General features: G+C 39.1%; 1 protein-coding gene across 2 annotated transcripts in view; it reads right to left on the reverse strand.

Annotated features, from left to right (window-relative positions):
* The window catches only part of LOC125453891 (inactive dipeptidyl peptidase 10-like), a 1,598,661-nt gene that overhangs the window by 65,975 nt on the left and 1,507,519 nt on the right, over positions 1–25,167 (reverse strand). For both annotated transcript variants that reach the window (XM_048534000.1, XM_048534001.2), the window contains exons 14-17: positions 14,290–14,381; positions 10,722–10,769; positions 8,156–8,277; positions 1,210–1,257 (exon numbers count right to left, since the gene is read on the reverse strand). In XM_048534000.1, coding sequence (XP_048389957.1) covers positions 1,210–1,257; positions 8,156–8,277; positions 10,722–10,769; positions 14,290–14,381 — 310 coding nt within the window. The remainder of the gene's footprint in view (positions 1–1,209; positions 1,258–8,155; positions 8,278–10,721; positions 10,770–14,289; positions 14,382–25,167) is intronic.

Consider the following 25,167-nt stretch of genomic DNA (forward strand, 5'->3'; position numbering starts at 1 on the left):
TATGACTAGTAAAAGTAAATGAATGAATTTAGTGATGATAAAATGTGAGGCTGGATGAACACAGCAGGCCAAGCAGCATCTCAGGAGCACAAAAGCTGACGTTTCGGGCCTAGACCCTTCATCAGAGAGGGGGATGGGGAGAGGGAACTGGAATAAATAGGGAGAGAGGGGGAGGCGGACCGAAAATGGAGAGAAAAGAAGATAGGTGGAGAGAGTATAGGTGGGGAGGTAGGGAGGGGATAGGTCAGTCCAGGGAAGACGGACAGGTCAAGGAGGTCATCCCACCTCCTTGACCTGTCCGTCTTCCCTGGACTGACCTAACCCCTCCCTACCTCCCCACCTATACTCTCTCCACCTATCTTCTTTACTCTCCATCTTCGGTCCGCCTCCCCCTCTCTCCCTATTTATTCCAGTTCCCTCTCCCCATCCCCCTCTCTGATGAAGGGTCTAGGCCCGAAACGTCAGCTTTTGTGCTCCTGAGATGCTGCTTGGCCTGCTGTGTTCATCCAGCCTCACATTTTATTATCTTGGAATTCTCCAGCATCTGTAGTTCCCATTATCTCTGAATGAATTTAGTCTCACTTTTATGAAGAATTTAACTTAAGTCTGCTTTATAATTGACAATAGAGGGTTAACATCAAGAAAATATTTCGTATTTATATTCTTTGACTGCTCTCATACTTGGGAATAATTTCAGCTTTGAGTTTGAGGCAATCATTCTGTAAATTTAAAAATAAGTAAGGTTAGGATCACTAGATAGTGATGTCATTAACCTGCAGTTTCTGCAGTTTTCAACTGAAAACTTGGTTCCATTCTTGACATTTAAAAGGGCGATCGTTAATGAAAAGCTGCTCTGCAAATCATTTTCTGTTAGTTTACAAAGAGAAATGGCACAGAGCTAAATCAAGAGGACTACTTCTTCAACAAAATTGAAAAACATTTCTTCAGAAGTATGTAAAGGGACAAATGAGAAGACCGGATGTATCTGATGAAGCATTGATGTCTGCAAGATCCAGCTGTACCTGTGTGCTCTGTTTCAATGGCATAATAATGTCAATGGGGCTCCTTGCTGTTTTAAGGTCCATTATCTGTTTTCAAAAGCTGTTTAAAATTATGGTCAAACAAATGAAACATAAAATGTACATTAATAAAGAATTCTTAATTATCTCCAAGTAAGTTAATCTTATAGATCTAGATTTATATACTTACTGTTTGGATTGCTTGTGCTATGGACAGAGACCATTGGTATATTGGGACCTGTATGAAACATAGAATATAAGAAAAAATTAATCTAATACTCTGTAATATTAAATTATTTACATGCTTTTGTGTGAGGCAAGATGGGCTTAGTATGATCTTATTCATTGAATATGTTTCAGTTATCCCCAATTTAAAGGTACATCAGTGAAACAAAAAAAGTCATAACTGGATCTTTTAATGTGAATACATTTCTTTTTATAATTTTCAGAATAAGGGATATTAATAGAACATTTATGTAGACTTATATGAATCACACAATTAATTTACAGTACTGTCAGTATATATGGACAACTATTTTCAACTTTTAACTTTTTATAGCATGACAATCACTTGAGAAGCTAAAGATGAAAAAAGAAAGTGGCAGCCAAAAATGGCATTTGGATTTCCAATTGCACCTATTAAAAAGGTAATGTGAGTAAAGATTTTTGAAATTAGCTCCTTTCAAATGGAAGTGCTCAAACAGTCAGTTTTAAGAAGATTCAAGAAATTTGATCCTGTTTGGAGGTCCTTACTGCATCATTAAGTGAGCAAATAAAACTGCACATTCAACATTTGACAGAAATATTTGCCTGCAGCCAAAATAGAGACAACGTTCCTGCACTGGGATTGAGAGGCCTGGGACACACATAATAACAGGTCTCAATCTCGATAGTACATAGAACATAGAACTTAGAACAGTACAGCACAGAACAGGCCCTTCAGCCCACAATGTTGTGCCGACCATTGATCCTCATGTATGCACCCTCAAATTTCTGTGACCATATGCATGTCCAGCAGTCTCTTAAATGACCCCAATGACCTTGCTTCCACAACTGCTGCTGGCAACGCATTCCATGCTCTCACAACTCTCTGCATAAAGAACCTGCCTCTGACATCCCCTCTATACTTTCCTCCAACCAGCTTAAAACTATGACCCCTCGTGCTAGCCATTTCTGCCCTGGGAAATAGTCTCTGGCTATCAACTCTATCTAGTGTAGAGCGTTTACTTGAAGAAGAGGCCTTGAAGATCTGCGAAGGAGACAATAGGTGCAGATGCATATTTGGGATGGGGATGGGGCCATTGGAGGGTATAAGAGAGAGTCCATTGCCAGGAGAGTGAGGATGGTCAAGGGAGAGGGCAATTCACAGGAAGTTAAGAAGGGAAAGAATATCAAGGTAGTAGGTAGCAGATTAAGAAATGGAGCAGTGGCCATGATTAGACGCTGAACACTCGCACTGCAATCTTCCAGAACAGGCCATCACACTCAAGTGCCAGAGATTACAAGGTGTAGAGCTGGATGAACACAGCAGGCCAAGCAGCATCAGAGGAGCAAGATGTTTCGGGCCCAGACCCTTCCTCAGAAAATCCCCTGCATGCTCAAGTGCCAGCCAGCTTCACAAGATGTAATGTGGAGAAAAAAAAATGAAATAAGATCTACTGAATAAATGAACACACAAACTGGGAGTTGTTTGCATTTCAGGGTTTCCTGGCTGCTATAACCACATTTTGTTCCCTCCTCGGTATCGTCAAAGTGACCTGGAGTGTTCAAAAGCTACCAGATTGAATTACAATTCATTAAAATATGAAGTATTAAGTTTTGTTTTAAAAGCAGAATACCAAAGATCAGCTTGGAATATAAGGTAAAACCTCGAAGGTGGAGTTTTAAAAATTGACAGTACAATTACATAAGAAATAGCAGGATGCTATCCCTCGGGAATAAGGATAGGTTGACCAGCTTGAGGACTTGATTTATTACTTTACCCATAAAATAGCTGTTCTGCATTGTTGAAGGTAGTATCTGTTCTGCTATCATCTTATTCAATGGAATGTGTATAATAACATGCTCTGTAACAGGTTTAGTTTATATTGAGATAATCAGGCACTTTTACTGAACTTTGAAATAGTATTGAACAAGATAATTGAAGAACACTATACCTGTGTGTTTTTTTAATGACACAGCTCTTTCCAATATTGCAATTCATTTAAAACAAATGGCTTTTTAAGTAGAGCAGACAAAGAGATTTTACACAAAATGTAGACATATTCATTAATGCTAAAGCACTGCATGATCTGAACCCCTGCTTTTTTGCATTAGTTTTGTCTTTTGTCTGGATTCCTTTAAAAATTGATCCATATAACTGCTGCAAGAAAGAACAGAAGTTAATTAAGCTTTTATGCTACAAATTACAAAGCTCTGTTATAAAGCACTGATCTGACTCTGTTATTTTTAAATAAATGCGATTGAATACCTTCCACTGCATAAATTCACTGATACGATAATTCAATTGATTCCAAAGAAATAATCTAATCTTGACAATCAAACTACTTTTTTGGCACACAACAGCTGAGATTTATGAGCTCTGTACACAGAGTGTGGGGAGGGGTGTCTTCAGAGGTAACTGCCTCACAAGCAAGATAGCTTGCCAGGTCAAGCTCCAAACAGCCACTTAAGAGTTGACTGGTGAGCTTTATGACAAATCACAAGCCTCCACAATGAAGTCCTACTTGGCCAGAAACTGCCAGTTAATCAGAGGCTTGAAACCTCTGGTTCCCAGAGATGGATGGCAAGGGCCTCGGGTTTAGGAGTTCAAACAATTGGAAGGTAAATGCTTTTCTCTCAGATTTTTTTGGTTGGGTCATGAAGATGACATGGGGTAGGGGAGGGGTCATGGGTTCCAATGCATTGGAAATAAAGGTTGAGAAGTGGCCTTTGGCAGCCACCCATTAGAACCCCTGACCATCACCACCCCGTCCTCCCATCCCACCCCCTAATAATGGCACACTGAATTTTAAGTTGGCTTTTGACTAGCCAATTTGTTCTTCTATCTTTAAATTTCTCTGAAAAAGTATGGATTGACCACAAGGAGACATATTACAGTGGTCACCAAATCTTCTCTAGTTTTCTTTTGGTAAAGTTCCTAAAGCACATTTGTCACCACAGTCAGTCTGCACTTCCCATCTAAAGATTTGTGAGAGACAGAAAACAAGTTGGCAAGTCAGCACTATTGTGTAACAGTCTTATCCATGACCTGCATTCCCACGTCGTGATACTCTATGCTGGAGTCTAATTTTCTGAATTCACTCTAAGGAGTACACAGTATTTATTAGATAAATTCAGTGACTGATGACAAAGGTCTTAATTTAATTTCTGCCAGTTTATGTGTTTGTGGACCTAGCCATTAATAAACAACAAATTATTGGTCACATTTGCTGTGCATGATAAATTATTCAGTAAACATACTCTATCGAACGCTGATTTCTGCAGGCAAACAGGCATAATAAAATGACTCAGACAACAAAATGGAAAGCATTCCTGGAAGGGAGAAAAATAAAACTTTCTTTTCGATCTAAGAGCTTCGCTATTTGATAAATTTAGCTTATCGACAAAACAATTAATTGGCTTGAAGAGAACCGCACCAGGTTTTGTCAACTCCTCATTGTCATATCATGTCATGTCATTTCATTACTATCCAACAAGCCACCAGTTGTCATTGTGAGCAGGGCCATCAGGGGAGCTGTTGTTAATATGCTTAAGAAAAAGGCGTGGGATTGGTGGAAGACCCAAGGAATGGTATATTACCCACTCATTACCCTCCCCTCTCCTCAGTTAAATGCCCTTCTTTGCCACCAAATGTGTTTTAGAGTGTGCACATTAAATTCTACCCACAATTTCTTGATTTTGTTTTAGTTATATTTTGGTTTAGTGTCCACTTATTTTTTTGATGTAAGTGAAATGCATGGTCGAAAGAATGGTATATAAAAAAAGGTTACACTGGAAGCACAGTGAAACATAATACTGTTATGACTTAGGGCACAGTTTTGCCCATTATTTTATCAGTTGTGGCTCAGAGGAAAACAACATTAAGATCAAACACATCCATTTTCTGCAGTGTTGAGTGGAGAAATGACAGCATGTGTATGCTGACAGCAAAAGGACAGTGATTTCACATTTGAAATATTGTGCACTTATTATGCACACTAAGGTTGCAAAATTTATTCATTATGGCTTCAAAAGCTGAATCACACACCACTTCAGTCTTGTGTACTTCCACAGTTTTGTCTATTTTGTAAGCATAGTTAAAACATGGGAAGATACTGGAATACCTGGCGTGTAACAAAGGAAAAAGAAAATAGCAAAACTGTAATAATTTGGAAGAAGGTGCTGTAAGCGTAGAAACACAATTCACACTGATATTATAAAGTAACAGTAGCCGTAAGAACCTGACAGTATCTTACAGACACTTCAAGTCTAAAATTACCTTCTTCATCCATCAATTTAACGGCCATCATGGTAAATTATTTGTGAAGAAAATATCTGAATTAACGTTTCGGGTCCAGAGACCCAAGTATCACCAAACCTGAAATGTTAATTCTGATTTTTTTCTTCACAGATGCTGCCAGACCTGCTGAGCTTTTTCACCAACTTCTGCTTTTTTTTCCTGATTTAGAGCATCCACAGTCCTTTCAGATTTTATATGGTCAAGTATCTGATTGGAAACACCAGTCATCTCTTGATACATTTGATTGAAAAAGGGCACAGCACAGGGAGAGTACAAGGCTACACTGATCATTCTTGTCAGAATATAGACTTGTAATCATTCATAGCCCATCATCTCAGCTTCCTCTAGAGATCCCTTGCATCATAGACATCAGTCTTCAACCAATTATATTCGCTTGAAGTGATATCAAGAAATTCATCAGATATCGGAAAGGCTATGGACCCTGACTACATTCTGGCAATTGTCTCGGAGACTTGTGCTCCAGAACATGCTACACCTCTACACAAGGTGTTCCTATATAACTACAACAGTGGCTTCCACCAGACCATGTGCAAAATTGCCCTGTACCCATAAAATAAGGCAAATCCAACCAGCCAGTTACTGTCCTATCAATGCACCCTCAATTATCAGGAAAGTGACAGAGGTGCTATCAACAGTGCAATTATGCAGTACCTGTTCAACAATCACCTATTCATTAGCACCCAGTTCATGGTCCACCGTGGTCATTGAGCCTTGGTTCACACTTGGACAAAAGAGCTAAAGACCAGAGATGAGGTCAGACTGACTTCTCTTGGAATCATGGAGCTCCAGCAAAGCTGGTATATATGGGGAACACAAGGAGTAGCTCCTCTATTTGAAGTTATATATATATATATCATGAAAAATTATAAAATTTGGAGAAGCCTGAATGGAGTGGACATGGATATGATATTGTCACTAGCAGGAGAGATAGGACCTAGGGGCGCAGCTTCAGTGTGAAAGGATGATCCTTTGTAACTAAGCTGAGAATGAATTTCTTCAGCCAGAATCTGTGGTGAATCTGTGTTACTCATTGCCTCAGAAGACTATGGAGGCCAAGTCACTGAATATCTTTATGATAAAGATAGATAGTTCTTGATTAATAAGGGGATCAATATTTTCAGAAACAAGGCTGGAGAAGGGAGTTAAGAGAAGTATCAGTCATGATCGAATGGTGGAGCAGACTTGATAGGTCGAATGGTTTAATTCTGCTCCTCTATCTTCTGGTCTTATGCACAACGGAAGATAGTTGTGGTTGTTGAAGGTCAGTTACCACAGTTCCAGGTCAACTCTGCAGGAGTACCTCAAATTAGGATCCGTAGGCCCAAACATCTTCAGTTGCTTCATCAATCACCTGTCCTTCACGATAAGGTCAGACATGGGGATGCTCACTGATGATAGCACAATGTTCAGCACTATTTGTTACTCCTCAGACACTGAAGCAGCCCATGTTCAAACGAATCAAGACCTGGAGAATATCCAGGCTTGGGCTGACAAGTGGCTAGTAATATTTGCACTACGCAAATGCCAGGCAATTACTATTTACAACATGAGAGAAGATATCCACCATCTGTCAATAATTAATGATATCACCATTGTTACATCCCCCACTATTAACATCTGAGGATGTTATCATTAGAAATGTGGCTCCAAGAATAAGTCAGAGGCTAGAAATCCTGGAATAAGTAACTCATCTCTTGACTCCCCAAAGCTTATTCAACATCTACAAGACACAGTCAGGAGTGTGATAGAATACTTATCACTTGCCTGGATGAGTGCATCACAAACAACACTCAAAAAGCTCAACACCACCCACAGCAAAGCCTTTTTGTTGGATTAAGACCAAATCCACAAACATCCTCTCCTTCTATGTTGACACTCAGTAGTAGCAGTGTGTAAAATCTACAAGATGCACTGTGGGAATTCACCAAGAATCCTTAGGAAGCACTTTCCAAACCCATGATCAACACTATTGAGGAGGACAAGGGCACCAAATACATGTGAATATGACAACCTGCAACCCAGTTACTATCCAGACTCAAAATGTATCACCGTTCCTTTAGTTTCACTGGCTCAGCATCCTAACAGCATTATTTTGTTATACCTACATCAAATGGACTGCAGTCCAAGTACACAGCTCACCGATAGTTTCTCAAAGGCAACTCAGCATAAATAAAAATACTGGCCCAATCAGCAACACCAACATCCATGAGTGAATAAAAGAAAATAAAATGAGCATAGACTTTCAGCCATTGTCGCTTTCCACTTACTAAAGGATCAGTGGTGTCTTGTGATGGTGAGAAATATTTTTCAGGGTAACTCGAATTTCTTACAAAGTTCACCTCAGGTGCCAAGGGAATGACAGGTGCCTGCACGGAATTGCTAATCACCTCAAAAAGTGGGCTTTTGGCAACAATGCAATAGTTGCATGATTTTTTACTTGTCACAAGTACTAAAATCAATACATGTGAGACTTTACTCTTGATCTGCGGCAAGTGAACTTGCCCTGAATAAACCACAACTAGCTTTTGTGACTTACAGCATCAGGATACTTTAATTACAGAAGAACAGTTAATCAATTTTGTTTATTGTCTTCCACAAATGACTCAGAGCCTACCTTCACAGCGCAGTATGAAGTGTTCATTACTGGGGCTGAAGTGGGCACTGAAGTAAGTGCAGTTATCTTTGTGGAAAGTGCAGGAAAGACACTGGCGATGAAATGATCCAACAGTGTGTACACTATTAAACAAAGCAAACATAAGAAAGCAGGTTACCAACAGAGAATTGTATACCAATGTGCTCTTAGTGACATACTATTGTAATCACAATGCAAATTCAATATGCTTTCACCAAGAAACAAACCATGTATTTACCCCCAACAAAAACAGGGAATGCCAACGTTGGAAATAATGATAGCTATTGCCGAAAATATCCTTAGTCAGGTGGCATTGGAAATGGCAGGGTTAGTGTTTCAAGTTGATAACATTCCATTAAAACACGATGCATAACAGATTAACAGTTAAGAAGAGCTATAGAACTAAAGAAAAGACAGCAGGAACAGTGATCTAAGAATAGGTAAAGAACAGGTGATAATTAAATGATGGAAATAATCATGATTTGATAAATGGAGACAAATCAGAGAAATAAAAGATGGATCCAATTTCCAAAGGATGTGCCTAAGGCCATAAGGTGGACGAACAGATGTAGGCCATTCGGTTCATCAAATCTATTCTGCCATTCAATAAGACCATGGCTGATCTGATAATCCCCAACTCTACTTTACTGCCATTCCCATATAACCTTTGATTCCCTCACTGCTTGTTGTATTTGTCTATCTCAGCCTTGAATATACATAATGACCAATCCTCAACAGGTTTCTGCAGTAAAGAATTCCAGATTCAATAGTCCAAGAGAAGAAATTCCTCCTTATCTCTGTCTTAATTGTATGGCCTCTTATTCTGAGATTATGCTGTCTGGTTCTGGACTCTATCATAAGGGGAAACAACATTTCCACATTTACCCTTCTATTTTCCCATTAATTTTGTATATTTCAATAAAGACAGACTGACTTCTACTGAACTTCTCCTCATAAGACGTTCCCTTCATACCTGGAATCAACCTCGTGAATGCTCTTTGGGCTGCCTCCAATGCTAACATCACTTTCCTTAGAAAAGGAGCTGAAAACTATTCGCAGTATTCCAGTTATGGTCTGAATTGTGTCTTAGATAGTTTTAATGAAAAGTCCCACTTTTACACTCAATTTCCTTTGAGATAAAGGGCAACATTCAATTTCCTTCCCTATTTCCTTCAGAACTTGAATGCTAATGTTTTGTGATTCTTGGATGAGGACTCTTAAATCCCTCTGTTCCATAGCTTTCTGCAATCTTTCTCTATTTAAATAATATTCAGTTTCTCTATTCTTCTGGCTAAATTGTGGAGCCTCACATGTCATTTCATTATATTCCTTCTACCAATATTTTATCCACACGCTTAACCTATCTATATTCCTTGACTCTTTTTGTCATCTTTGTCACTTACCTTCACACATATTTTGCATCATCTGCAAACTTGTTAATTAAACATTCATATTTCTCAGCATGGTTCCCTTTCACGCACCACTACTTATAGGTTGAAAGCCTGAAAATGTTTCTCCCTCCTCCTCCTCAGCTTATCCCAACTCTGTCTTCTGTTACTTTGTGACATTTGCCCATGCTAATGTGGTACATCTAACATCACAAACTGTAATCTTATTAAGCTGCCTAATGAATGATATTTTGTTAAATGTCTTCTTAACATCTACATGTCTGAGACACACTGCCCCCACTTTATCTAAAAAAAACTGCAGATGCTGGAAATCGAGAAAAAGAAACATAACTTGCTGGAAAAACTCAGCAGGTCTGTCAGCATCTGAATGGGCAAAACAGAGTTAATGTTTCAACCCTTCTTCAGAACTGATTATAGCCGGAAAAAGGTTGGTATATATGCTGATGGTTAGTTGGAGGGAAGGGGAGGAATAAACAAGGGGTGGAGTTGAAGCCAAAAAGGGAGACAGTGACAGTAACCTGCACATCTTTGGTCTGTGGGAGGAAACCCATACAGACACGGGGAGAATGTGCAAACTCCACACAGACATTCACCCTCGGGTGAAATCGATCCTGGGTTCCTGGCATTGTGAAGCAGCAGTGCTAACCTCTGAGCCACTGTGCTGCACGTACTTTGGCCTTAATTTTGATCAATACTGTTCGTATCAAATTTGGTGAAGTGAATCAAGTAAAGACAACTCCACATTGAGCAGAATTAAGATCCAGCCAGAAATGACATATTGGAAACCTCATTGAAAATATAGTCTTGTTGTTTCAGTTTAAACAGCCATTGTTTCATAATCATTAATCACATCTCACATTGAGCACAACCTTATTTTTAAACAGGAACAAAAACAGAATTTGCTGGAAAAGTTCAGCAGGTCCAGCAGCATCTGTGAAGAGAAAATCACAGTTAATATTTCGAGTCTGGAGACCCTTCCTTCACTGGACCCGAAACGTTAACTCTGATTTTATCTTCACAGATGCTGAGGACCCGCTGAGCTTTTCCAGCAAATTCTGTTTCTGTTCCTGATTTACAGCAACTGCAGTTCTTTTGGCTTTTATTTTTAAACAAGTATAGATTCACCTTATTTTGTTTACCTGTACAAATGTCTTCCTCTTGTTGAATCTTCTGTACTTAGAAAATATCTAATAAATTAGATTAGATCAGCAAGCCATTAGTTGGTATGCACATATTTAAAAATATTGTTTTGTGAAGGAGAGATTCAAGCAGTTACCTGTAATTGCAATTAATGTAGTAATGTTATGTGGGAGAAAATAATACTTTCAGAAGTTTATAGTAGGTCAAGTTAAAGCCATTGTAATGGTTGTGCTTCACCAAATGATATATTTCACATCTTTAAAAAAAAGTGCATTTATATTGTGGTTTTTCTAACGGCTGAACATTCCAAAGCATGTTGAAAATACTTATGTTGCTTTGAAATGAGGTCTCAATTGTGAATAATTTTGGCCTAAGTCTTCCAATTAGTGTCAGGGCAGGCCCCACTTATGTTAATCAGAGAGAAAAAAATACAATTAACTGCCATCACCTTTGCCTACACTTCAAATGGTGGCTATTCCCTGGACACTGTACCACAGAAAGCTGGGCAGGTCTTGATTCTGTGCAGGAAAAGTCAAAACGTGTCCCCTCTTTTCAGCACCGTCTGCTCTTGTCCAGTAAGTAAATTGAAATTTCATATCTGCGGTTCCCATTATCGCTGAAATTTCATAGAACTTTTAATTGTGTTAGAGTAAGTAGGTAAATGTTTAGATGTTTAATTGTCTTTGAGGTAAGAGGGTAAAGGGATAGGTTGCTGTCAGTTTTATGTCTGAAAGATATAGCACTGAGGCTTGCTTTAAGGAACTCCCACTAAGGGATTGTAAATCAATTGGCAAAATGTTTACCTCAATTAACTGCTATAGAAGCTCTGACTCTGCTTCTCAAAAAAGATACAAGGATGGTATTGGAGCCAGTATCAATAGCATACTTTTCAGAGGATCAAGAACATGTTGTAATCCATGGACATGTAATCCATTCTTACTGACTACCGTAGCAGCTGCTGTTTCAGCTACAGGCTTAGAGACAGTGGCTGGATGGGTTACAAACTCGTCTTTTACTCTTCATGAGCATTAGTAGTCAAGTAAACAAAATAAACTGGAATTGAGAAGGAGGGTCTCTCAGTTACAGCCTGCAAGACATGTTCAGGCTGCCTGTTTAATGGGTCATACACCTTTAGTTGCTCGACTGCATGAGAAAGAACTAACAAGCATCCCTTTAAGAATACAAAGATTTTGACTTTGTCTAATGATTTTCACCCACGAAACATTTTTTACCCTGAGAAAACTGCACATGATGGCAGATGGATTCTCCAGAGCATTGGTTGAAAATATTAACAGCATGATATTGAATTTATTCATGAACTCAAATCACGCACCCAGTGCACAATGGGACAATAACCAGCAATCCACAATGAGCTTCGTCAGATTTCATCCAGCAACTTACCGGTCTTCCCAGTCCCAGAAGGATATGCTCCAGGAAATTAGTATAAATCCTGGTGATCTGGATGTTTCAATGTTGTGGGTGAGTAGGATAGTGGTAAATGTAATTAAATACACAAGCATATAACATTAGTAATGACAAATAAAGTTTCAAGGGTGCTGTTGTGCATGGGTGTGAAAAGGTTAATATTGAGGTGTGCCAAAAGCACCATTCAATATGCTGATGTCAAGACTTGTGGCAGAACAAATTAAGACCTTGAAAGAATGAGATCTAGCATTTGGTCCTCCATAAGTTTCAGTAACAATGCTCATGATACCAATGCAACCAGTAACTAGTTGCTAAAATGCAATAGACTGTGTTTTCTTAATGATAAGAGATTCTTCTAGTTAGACCAGGCTGAGGATTTAATCTATCTGATCTCATAGTTTCCTATGCTTAAAGATAATGGTGGTGGAACCTTTATTATGAGTAGCAGTTCATTCAACATAGTGAGCTGGCATGGTGCCAGCTGCATTGACTTGCTAGTTGGGCACGATAGCAGGGTGACAGTGCTAGCTATGTAGGGCACCAACTGTAGCATAGATAGGTAGCTGATGGCACAGTGCCAGCTAGGTAGCTTGGAGTTATGACTCCAACTGAGTAGGGTGGCATCAAAGCAGGATACCACAATTCTTCTGGGTAGGGTGACTTTTGGTCACAGGGTGGCAGATTGGAAGCTGGGTAGGGTGCCATCTATTTGTGTTAATAAAGTGATAGCTAGGCAGGTTGGCATCTTGCTTGGAGTATGATGGCAGATGGTAGGGCAGCATGTGTTTGGATGGTTGCATGGCAGCAAGGCAGCTGGTAAGGTGGTAGGGTAACAGGGAGACAGATGGATTGCGTGACAAGATGGTGAGGTTGGTTTTGCCAGGTGTGTTAGGTGGCAAGATGGTTGAGAGTGAGTTGTGGTTGTCATGGACAGTAGAGGGATGTGGTGGTGGAATAATTCAAATAGGTATTCAGAAGTTAAAACTAGTTTTAATCAGTCAGTCTAACTTTTCCTTCATAGATATCTAGGTATATAAGTTGCAACCTTCCAAAGTCTTAAACTCTAATTCAGAGCTCTAATTTTTTGATGGGTTTCAAACAGAGTTTCAACAAACAGACCAATGTAAGTTTAAGCTTTATGAGCAATTCCTGCTGGAAGATCTTGGCCATTATTTCAAGCTGGATACCAGGTGGACAATGACTATATGACAATTCCTTCTTCGTCTGTTGAAACATGAGTATCTTCTGATTGGTTACTGGTGGGATCAGAAGAGGAGGACCTGAATATGTGTCACTACTGCTGAGCAGTCAGTTAATTTCTTCATAACTGAATAATGTTTGCAAGGTTCAGTCCCAACGCAAACAGCATCTTCATGACATTAGTTTTAACTGGTTGACAATTATTCTGGGTGTAGTTGGCAGAGATAAGGTTTAACATTGAAAACAGTTTTCAGCACAGCTTCTGATGAATGTATTACATAGAAGCAATGAAGAATCTGGAGGGGAGGTTTGAAGCCAATTACAATGTGAATCAACATTGCACTGCATTTCTCATTTCCTTAATGTGGCACCAAAAAGATCTGACTCTACTTTGAAAATCTCACCAAAGTGGTATCTATAGACTAAACAGACTGAAGGATGGTTACCTTTCCACATTTGATAGTTCTTGGAGTGGAGATGGGGAGGGTGGTATTTTTGAATGTTGTCTTGAGTCATTATTCCAGCAATTTAATTCAGAATTGAAGCAAAGAACATGTCTTTTATGGATAACACTCTACTCTTAAAATGCATTTGAAAATATTTATTTTTGAAGAGTCATGACTTAAAGTTTATACTTAGTCAAACAAAATTATTAAATAAAATGTGTATGGCCACATTATCATTCTGTCAAAAAGGAATTCTCAATACTTACATCTGAATGTTATGTCAAAGGCACAGACTGGACAACATAACTTTACTCTGAACCACCTCAGAATCCTTGCAATAAAATATTTCAATGCACATATCTTCCCAAAGTTTAATATAAATAATACATTTGATCTTGTTAATAAAACACAAAAGAGATGACACTTTTGAATTGTTCCATTACTATATCATGTGTCATTATTCAAAGAGTCACTTTGGCGATATAGAAATACTCACATCTTCTGATGAACTTCATCATATCCAAGGATTTGTGTGACTTCCCAATTTCCTGATGTCAGGTGACGCACGCTGCTCAGTTCACTCTTAGGCTGCAAATTTCAAATAGAGGCACTGATAATGCAAAGTATGATGAAAATCATAAATGTATCAATGCAGAATGCTTTAGAAACTATGGAATTAAATGTAAATAATTTTTAATCGTAAAATTATTGTTTTACCAAATTGGGTATTCCATTCAAAATTGCCTCTGTATAACACAAAAACTTCAGATTTTTAAGAAAAAATTCTGCTAATTAATGTGAGGGACCATATTTGAAGGCCATTTCTCCTCCATATTGGACTTCAGTTTCAGAAAGAACTAAAGGTTTTATTAGTATAAAGAAGAGATGACATTTTAGGTCAGACGATGCATGTTAGGTCTGAGACATTGTTTAGAATCTGTTTGTGTTTTAGTTTGGAGTCAGACTGGTTTTATTTCTAAAGTAGAAATTTATGAAACACCATATTGACTGACTGTCTATAAATTGTGTCCCTTAGGACCGTGACTTGAGAGGAATTCAGGGACTTACATATACATATTAATCAGTCAAAACTTTCCAACTAATTAAAGATTTAACAGCATCTTAGATTTATTTAGTTCATCCTCATCAATGGTGTGAACCTTTGATCTTTGTTTTATAAATTCTGTGTCTGATAACTGCATCTCTCACTAACACCTGAAAGAAGGCTGAGCCTCTGAAAGCTTGTGTTTCCAAATAAACCCATTGGACAATAACCTGGTATCATGTGATTTCTGATGTCATATCACTAATATCTTTTAGGGGTCTGAATTTCTAGTGTCAACATGTGTCTGAATATACATTTATTACACTTCTATGTGCCCATTCAATAGGCTGAATTAAACACTGTCGATACCTCATCACCCTTACTGACACCCAAAGACTGTCAAGACTGTAATCCGATGAAAACCATCTCCTCAAAACCCAAGAGCAGGAATAGGAATGGCTGCCATTCCTGCTGGCACGACCGATAGATCAGGAGCCTCTGAATGCTGCCAGGTCTCTGAGGTCGGGCTTCCTATTCTGGGGCGGGGGGGGGGGGGGGGGGGGGGGGGCAGGGCTCCTTCCTCCAGTCTACTACCAGCCTTAAATAACAATGAGAGAGTTGCTGTTCTTCAGGGTGGGCTCTTCCCCCTAAAACAACATTTCAGCCAGGGATGGGGTGGGATACAAAGGCCGTGACACCCAAAAAAATTCATTCTAATAGAAAAGAAATATCAGGAAGGATGTATGACAGGTAGTTAGTTTACTCTGATAAATTTTTGATCATTGTTTGAACTTAAAATTATTTCATTCACACACAATAAATATACTGATAAATTTCCACAGTCAAGCCACCTGGGGGATAATTTGATAAACAGGATTGCCTTCTTGTTCACCAATCATCCTTGTTCTCACAACAAGTATCGGCTTTAATAATTTACAGTTAATTTAAAAAAGAATTCCATGCCTTTCCCTTCACATTTTCTGTAATATTCTCCAGATAACTCTGCAAGCTCTGTAGACCTCTAACTCTGGTCCCTGAGCATTCCCAATTTAATCACTCCATTATTCGAGGCACTGCCTTCAGTTATTAAAGTCCTAAAAGCTCTGGAGTTCCTTCTCTGAATTTTTCTATCTCTCCTTCCAAAGCATACACCTTTCATCTTGTTGGTCAAATATTATCTTATGATAAATAGTACCAAATCTGCAGTAACCAAATTGACAGTGTGATAATCTATTTCCCAATGGTCCTGCCCACCAGATCTGTTATATGCATACAAGACTTGAACTTTGTACTACTGACATGCCAAGAATTCAGACCACTTTCAACTGAACTGCCTTCAGAAGCTTCTGAAGATCAGAGGCCAGAACAAAATACAGATATTGAGTTTGTCACCCAGGTGGGTATACTAAGCATCTGCACCTTATTAAGACTAGTGCTACAAATCCGAGGGGATACATGTAAATTTATCCCAAAATTCACAAAACTGCAGAGAAATTTCCATCAATGTGACTACCTTACTGAGTTCTGGGGAGAACGAGTATGGGAATGTCAGGTTGGCAGGAATGCCAAGACTGGGGAGATGCCTAGCAGGAGATCCAACTGCTGGGTCTTGATGGGTAAAGGAGGACAACTGCAGGGCGGAAGAAAGAGGCTGCATCTGCAAAGGTGAAGGTGTCGAGAAGGAAGACACTGCAAGGGGTTTAGGAAAGGAAAGAAACTGAAAGGGGATGTGGGAGAGGAAACGCTGCAAAGGGTTTGAGAGAAAGAGAGACAGGGAACGATGAGGAGGCTGAACATAGGTGAGAGAGGGAGGTTGCAAGCAGATGAAAGGATAACTAGAAGTGGTGAAAGAGGTAGGCTGCAAAAGTCAGGAGGAGAGGGAAGCTGCAAGGGCAGGGGACACTCAGTTATAGGGTGAAAGGAAAAGACAGAAAGAGAGTGAGAGGGAGGCTGCAAATTAGAGAAAACAGTTTAAAACTGTCATCAAAAAAAAACTCAGCCACAAAGAGCCAAAGTCAATCAAGTCAGAAATTCCTTAAAAATTAATATGAAAACTTTAGTTTAAGGTTGCATATGGTCACAATAAATAGTGGATGTTTTTAATGTATCAAAAATTGAGTCAATTGTTAAATTTAAATCTGAGATTGAGATTTGTGATGCTGGTAAGAGGGTATAAAGCTGCTTACTTACTACCTTTCTGCTCTAGAAATGTGTTTGTTGTGCCTTCCCAAGCCTGTGGAAGGTGTATTCAAGGCTAAGGGTGTTTTTATTGTGTAGACGGAAGTCAGTAATGTAAAAAAAAAGTTAATCATATTTGCTATCTTGTGCCACATTAAATGGAATGCTATCAACAAAATGAATACATTTATTGTTATGTTATGGATTAAAGCTTAATGGAGGGTTGTCAAATATTGAGGATATTAATTCCACTGCTCATGCATTTGTGCAAATTCAATGCTACAAACGTTAACACAAATACTGAAGGTATTGTTACTGTGTGTACAATCATCTATTAAACAAATTAACAACAAGGAAAAAGGGATCCCTTAAAATCAGACGTAGCCATTGAGAAAAGCCCACAAAGAACCCTTGAAAAGAAAGAAGTAAATTTTGTGTCTCGATTGTGCAAGTCACAACTGAGTTAGAGTTTTCATGTAGTTAGAATTCCCGACACACGCTCACCAAAGTGAGTTTTTCGATTGACAGTTTGAGTGATAGTCATAGAGTTATACAGCATGGTAACAGACCCCTCAACCCAATCCGCCCATGTCAATCAGATATCCTAAACTGATCTAGTACTATTTGCCAGCATTTGGCCTGTATTGCTCTAAACTCTTCCTATTCATGTACCCAGCAGAACACTACTAACCATACCAGATGACGGACATAGGCATATTTTTGACGTAAGTTTAAAAAAGCTGCTCTTGGTGGCTTAGTGTTAAGTATTGTTTGACATTATTGTTCCTGTGAAGCACCTCGGAACATTTTGTTAAATTAAAGAAGATAGAGTTGTTTTTGTTGCCATGTCATTCATGTTGAAGTTGAAAATTCACTCCAGAAATATTCGAAAAGGACAATGTGCTAAGATACACAATTTATGTTTTGCCACAATTTCACACCAAACATACAGCGAGATATTTAAAAGTGAGCTGAAAAAAAAGTACTATAAGAAAAATCTAACTGTTGAAATGTTAATTGGATACAAAGTGATTCCATCATTGAAAGTTACAAAAATAGTGTTTACGTTTCAAGTTGGAGATTTTAATTTCCCCTGTATTGACTGAGCCACCCAGAATGTAAAAGGCCCAGATGGGGTAGAATTTATCAAATGTGTCCAGAAAAGTTTCATAAATCGGTGTGTGGAGGGCCCGATACTGGAGGATACAACACTGGATCTCCTCTTAGGAAATGAGGTTGGGCAAGTGACTGAAATGTCAATCAGAGAGCACTTTGAGTCCAGTGACCATAATTCTTTTAGTTTTAACATAGTTATGGAAAACGATAGGATAGGTCCACAGGTTAAGGTGCTAAATTGGAACAGGGCCATTTTTTGGGCTATCAGGCAGGATCCAGCAGAGGTCGATTGGGTGCGTCCGTTTGAAAGAAAATGAATGAGTGGCAAATGGGAGGCTTTTAAAAGCGTGATATCAAGAATGCAGGGACAGTATGGTAGGTTGAAGGGAACAGCTGGCAATTTGAGGGATCCCTGGCTGGCAAGAGATTACGAGGCTCTGGTCAAGAAAAAGAAGACATACTTTAGGTTTAAGCTATCAGGCTCAAGAGAATCCCTAGATAATGAGAAAAAAGTGTTGGAGCACACTCAAGCGGGAAATCAGTAGAGCAAAAAGAGGGTTTGAGATTGATCTGGCAGGTAAAATTAAATACAATCCCACGAGATTTTATAGTTACATGAAGAATAAAAGAGTGGTTAGGAACAGAGCAGGTCCCCTTAATGATCAGCATGGATTTCTACTGTGTTTACTGAGGAGAAAAACATAGATGCTAAGGAAATAAGGGAAACAAGTGGGGATGTTTTGATTGCATACACATTACCAGAGAGGAGGCATTTGTAGCTTTAAAGCATATTAAGGTGGATGGATCCCCTGGGCCTGATCAAGTCTATCCTTGGACATTTTGGGAGGCTAGGTGAAGAAATTGCAGAGGCCCTTGCAGACATTTTTTGCTTCATCTTTAGCCACTGAAATTCTGGAAGGCGGCTAATGTTATTGTTTAAGAAAGGCAGCCAAGACAAGCCAGGGAACTACAGGCCAATGTGTCTGACATCAGTGGTAGACAATTATTGGAGACAATACTGAGGGATAGGATCAACCAACATCTGGTGGGTCAAGGTCTGATTAGAGATAGTCAGCCTGGATTTGTGAATAGAAAATCATGTGTGACAAATCTTATAGAGTTTTTCGGAGGGGTAACCAAGGGGATGGATGAGGGTAGGGTAGTGGATGTTGCCTATGCAGACTTTATTAAGGCCTTTGACAAAGTTCCACATGGCAGGCTAGTCAGGAAAGTTAGGTCACATAGGATCCAGGGAAAGCTAGCTAATTGGCTTCAACATTGGCTTGGTGGTAGGAAGCAGAGGATATGGTTGAAAGTTGTTTCCTGGCTGGAGGCCTGTGACTAGTGGTGTCCACAGAGGTCGGTGCTGGGGCTTCTGTTATTTATCATTTACTTAAATGATCTGGATGTGAATGTACAAGGCGTGATTAGTAAGTTTGAGGATGATACAAAATTAGGAGGTATTGTTGATAATAAAGAAGTTTATCAAAAATTGCATAAGGATCTTGATCAGATGGGGAAGTTCTTCAAAGATGGCAAATGCAATTCGATCGTCAAATGGGAGGTGCTGCATTTTGGCAAGTCAAACCAAACTTATACAGTAAATGGTAAGGTTTTGAGGAGTGTTGTGGAACAGAGGGACCCAGGAGTACAAGTACGTGGTTCATTCGATGCGACATCAGAGGTGAACAGGGTGGTGAAGGCAGCATTTAGCATGCTGACCTTCATCGGTCGAGGCATTGAATATAGGCATTAGGATATTATGTTACACTTGTATAAGTCATTGGTGAGGCCGCACTTGGAGAGTTGTGCACAGTTTGGGTCACCCAAGTGTGCAAAGAAGATTTACGAGGATGTTGCCAGAACTAGTAGGCCTGAGTAATAAGGAGATATTGGCCAGGATATGACGTTGTTCCTTGGAATGTAGGAGAATGAGCGTGACCTTATTAAGGTGTACAAAATCATGAGGGGCAGAGATTGGATGAATGCATATAGTCTTTTTTCCTGGGATAGGAAAATGAAAACTAGAAGGCAGAGGGTTAAGGTGAGATGGATACATTTAAGAAGGACCTTAGGAGCAACTGCTTCATACAGAATGAAGTACATCATTGGAATGGGCTGCTGGTGAAAGTGGTTGAGGCAGGTACAATGGCAACATTTAAAAAAAAAATTTGGATTGGTACATAGATGACAAGGGTTTAGGGGGATATGGACCAAATGTGGGCAATTAGAACTAGCTAAGTCGGCACCATGATCAGCATGCACCAGTTTGGGCCGAATGGCCTGTTTCCATGCTGAATTACTCTATGACTCTATCTTCATGGCCACCTTCAATTTGTTGACCTACTAGGATTCATTTGTGTGCAGTTGTAAGGTTAGCCCTGCCTTGTAGAAATTGTTCATCTCCCCATCAAAGATAATCCAAGACTGGTGACATACTTCAGTGGGAAGCCAAGTTAACCTCAAAAGATAAATGCAGATTTCTTAATCGAAATAACCTGTAATGGCTTTTTCTTTTCCAAATTCTGGGCATTCCTGTATTTTGCATGAAGAGTTGAATATTTCAGCACAGTAGCACTTAGTCATGTTAAATCATAACAATTTGGCATTTTTAGTAGAGAAAAACTATTTAAGAATGGACTTGTATGCAAACTTTTGAATGGAATATCTATTCAAAAGCTTGGAAGCTCAAAAGGAGTACTATTTCTATGCCTGTCTGTCATTTCAGTATTTTTTTAGAACTTGGCCCCAGAAACTGCTGCTACACTATAATTTGTTAAAATGCTAGATGAGTAGAGTGTTTTGAAAAAAAGAATGACAAAGTTTCTGGTGCAGATTGCTTCTCAAGTAATAAACATGACAGTTGACACCAAAATACTCGAATAAAGTCTTATAATACATGAGAACATTTTGCTACAGCGAACAAATGTAAAGATAATGGTCAAAAAGATTGAAAGCAGAGAAAATTGGCCCAAACTTTCCAGGTAGTGGAGAAACGACAAAACTTACATCCTGACAAATGCAGTCCATAAAAATCTAGCAATATCCCTGGCATACAGTTCACTTTTCATAAAATTATTTTCATCCTGGTGTTGCATAAGCGGATATTCATAGTCCAGTAATAATGATGTCATCAAACAGGTGGTAAAGCCAGTGACATTAAAAAATTCTCACAAACTGCAAATCGGCAAGTAAAAACACTAACCATCTTTCATTTTTTAATCACATTACAGTTACATGAAAGTCACAATGTGCACATGGGATTAAGTTAGAAACTGAACTATCATAAACAAACTTTAAATACAGATTCATTTTTATCACTGAAATTCAACAGTGCGTAAACACAAACTATGTTTTTGCAGGTCAGCGAGGTTGTTTATTTCTAATTAATCAACTTAGAATGCAATTAAAATCCATTTGCACCTCCATCAAAAAGACATATGTTTTCCCAAGAATTTTTGCAGGCAGTCTAACAGTCTAATGCCAAATTAAGGTTTTTTTTTCTGAAAAGCTCCATCTGTGGGGATTTTAACTGTGCACCCTACAGAGAATTCAAATATCAGTCAACAGCTTCTGAATCTTCACGAAGAGTGTGGATGCCAAAACTTGATGTCAGTTTCACAGTTGTCATATTGGGAAAAACGGATCCATTCAGTTATTGCAACTAGATAATCTTCTTGAAGTCTAGAAATTTGACATGCTTGGCATGAGTAGGCCATGCTTGAAAAGTGATAATATAACTGTGTACATACTGATGAACATCTTATTTTAATCTTCAGGAATAATACTGGAGAAGACCTGGAGCTGAGTTTCAGGTACCAATGGGGTGGGACTGCACAAGAAGTAGAAGTCAGTCACAATTGGAAACCAGAATAGGTCAGGGAAGGTAATTACTGAGCACACAGGATATCTGGGACAAAAAATATTCAGAAGTGCTGAATCTATAGAGATTGGAAGATGGGATGTCAACTAAGAGAACATCGGAATTATTGACTGTGGAAATGCCAAAGGAGGATTTATCTAGAGATAATGGGAACTGCAGATGCTGGAGAATCCGAGATAAGAAAGTGTGGAGCTGGATGAACACAGCAGGCCAAGCAGCATCTTAGGAGCACAAAAGCTGACATTTCGGGCCTAGACCCTTCATCAGAAAAAGGGGATGGGGAGAGGATTCTGAAATAAATAGGGAGAGAGGGGGAGGTGAACTGATGATGGAAGAGATGACAAGAGAATTTATCTATCTCTGTTAACCATAGTAAAGTGACATATCAAAATTACTGTGTTAAATTACAGTCATCTTTTCTGCCTTGCTGATCATTCCTTAAGCCTATGTAATTGGATTTACTCAGTCAAACTCAGTATCAATAAATGTTACCTTTCCTCATGTTACACATGAAGTAACACTATAATGGCAAACAAATTATTCACATTATCTCAATAAGCCTCTTAACTGCCCTCTGAAACATGATAGCAAAACATTTAGTTAATAACAATTAGGGATGGAAAATAAATCAGGGTGTGGTTTTGATAACAATATTCACTGAAGAAGTAAAAAATTTCAATAAATGGTGCAGAAAAAAATCTATGTTTTAATTATTCTGTTGCCATGGGTGCCATGGCAAATTGTTATTCTAAGTTCCTCTGAAAACTTTTAGTACGACAACAGGTTGGAGCCCCAAAATAACATAAGCATTTTCCGGCCTGAATTCCAAAATGTATTTTTTAGAAGAGAACTGCTTCAAAGACAAAATGACTGCAGGGGTAAATTCAGTAGTTGGATGGCAAAATAAAATGGTGTGGGACTGATGGAATACAACAGCTAAAGGCAAAGAAACTTCAAAGCAGAGTAATGTGAGATAATGGAGTATATGAGCAGTTTTGGTCTCCAAATTTGTGGAAGGACATTCTTGCTATTGAGCATAGGTTCATGATGTTAATTCCCGGAATGGTGGGACTATCATATGTTGAAAGATTGGAGGGACTGGGCTTGTATACACTTGAGTTTAGAAGGATGGGAGGGGATCTGATTGAGGCGTATAAGATTATTAAGGGATTGGACAATCTGGAGGCAGGAAGCATGTTTCTGCTGATGGGTGAGTCCAGAACCAGAGGACATAGTTTAAAAATAAGGGGTAGGCCATTTAGAACAGAGTTGAGGAAAAACTTCTTCACCCAGAGAGTGGTGGATACATGGAATGATCTGCCCCAGAAGGCAGTGGAGGCCAAGTCTCTGGATAGTTTCAAGAAAGAGATAGATAGAGCTCTAAAGATAGTGGAATCAAGGGTTATGGGGATAAGGCAGGAACAGGATACTGATTGTGGATGATCAGCCATGATCATAATAAATGGTGGTGCTGGCTCGAAGGGCCGAATGGCCTACTCCTGCACTTATTGTCTATTGAATGAGCTGCCTAAACCATCTTCCCCCCCCACCCCGCCACTTCTTAATAGAAAAACACTTCTGTCAAACATTTTTGTGGTTTCACCTTCCAAGAATTTACAAGAAAGGGGTTAAATGAGAACTTTTTGACTAGCTTATGTCTTATTATTAGGCTGTTGTGAGCGACAGTGCACCAAGTGTGCCATGGAAATCAAAGTCCAACATCAACCTGTAAGCACCCGTGCAACAAAGGTACAGCTAAGGACAATCATCCCTCATTCAATGAGCTGGGAACCAGCTTTAAAAAATGACAAAAGAAGGCCAATTAGCCCATAAAACAAAGAATCTCAGATAATAACTGATCAACTCCAAGATAAACACTACTGGTCTGACCCAATAATGGCTGGATTGTCATCTTATCTGCTGTTTATGATCAACTTAGAGACTGATCCATATAACTCTTTTTTAAAATCTTTTATCTTTAAGGACTCTTCTCTTATTTCTAATCTGTGTGTAGAAGTGCTGCATTAAAATTTCGTACATATAATCATCAACTCCCTTGTGACCATACTATGGCTTTAAAAGCTGTATTTTGTCCTTTGTTTGAAGAACATTTAAGTGTTATAAAGTGGAGGTTGACAAGCACACTCTCCCCGCCAAGAATTAAAACCTAAATACCCAGAGAGAAGAACCTTGCTGACCAATCCGTAAGTATTGTGAAAAGTGGTGTAGCCTGCTTTTCAGCAACTTCTACTGATTAAATGAAATAAATCCCTGACAGTCACTTTAAAATCAACAAGTAACAATTTATTTATCTAACTCTAACAGAGAACAAATTAACTAACCTATTAAACAGAATAAATCCCTTCGAACTACTAACTATTCTTCAAAAAAGTAAGGTTCCAATGGTACGCTGTTTCAATAAGTACAAATTCCACTTATATATTAGAAAAAGTAGAATTTAGACTCTCAAAATTATAGACAATAGACAATAGGTGCTGGAGTAGGCCATTCGGCCCTTCGAACCAGCAACACCATTCATTATGATCATTGCTGATCATCCACAATCAGTATCCTGTTCCTGCCTTATCCCCATAACCCTTATTCCACTATCTTTAAGAGCTCCATCTATCTCTTTTTTGAAGCTATCCAGAGACTTGGCCTCCGCTGCCTTCTGGGGCACAGCATTCCATATATTCACCACTCTCTGGGTGAAGAAGTTTTTCCTCAACTCTGTTCTAAATGGCCTACCTCTTATTCTTAAACTGTGTCCTCTGGTTCTGGACACCCCCATCAACGGAAACATGCTTCCTGCCTCCAGATTGTCCAATCCCTTAATAATCTTATACGTCTCAATCAGATCCCCTCTCATCCTCCTAAACTCAAGTGTATACAAGCCCAATCGCTCCAATCTTTCAAAATATGATAGTCCCGCCATTCCGGGAATTGACCTCGCGAACCTACGCTGTACTCCCTCAATAGCGAGAATGTCCTTCCTCAAATTTGGAGACCAAAACTGCACACAATACTCCAGGTACGGTCTCACGAGGGCCCTGTACAGCTGCAGAAGGACCTCTTTGCTCCTATACTCAATTACAGCCAGGTTACATGAGATCTAGAATGTTCTGTGCCTTTTCCGTCGACTCCTCTATCAG

This window comes from Stegostoma tigrinum, chromosome 7, assembly GCF_030684315.1.
Source record: "Stegostoma tigrinum isolate sSteTig4 chromosome 7, sSteTig4.hap1, whole genome shotgun sequence".
Lineage (NCBI taxonomy): Eukaryota > Metazoa > Chordata > Chondrichthyes > Orectolobiformes > Stegostomatidae > Stegostoma > Stegostoma tigrinum.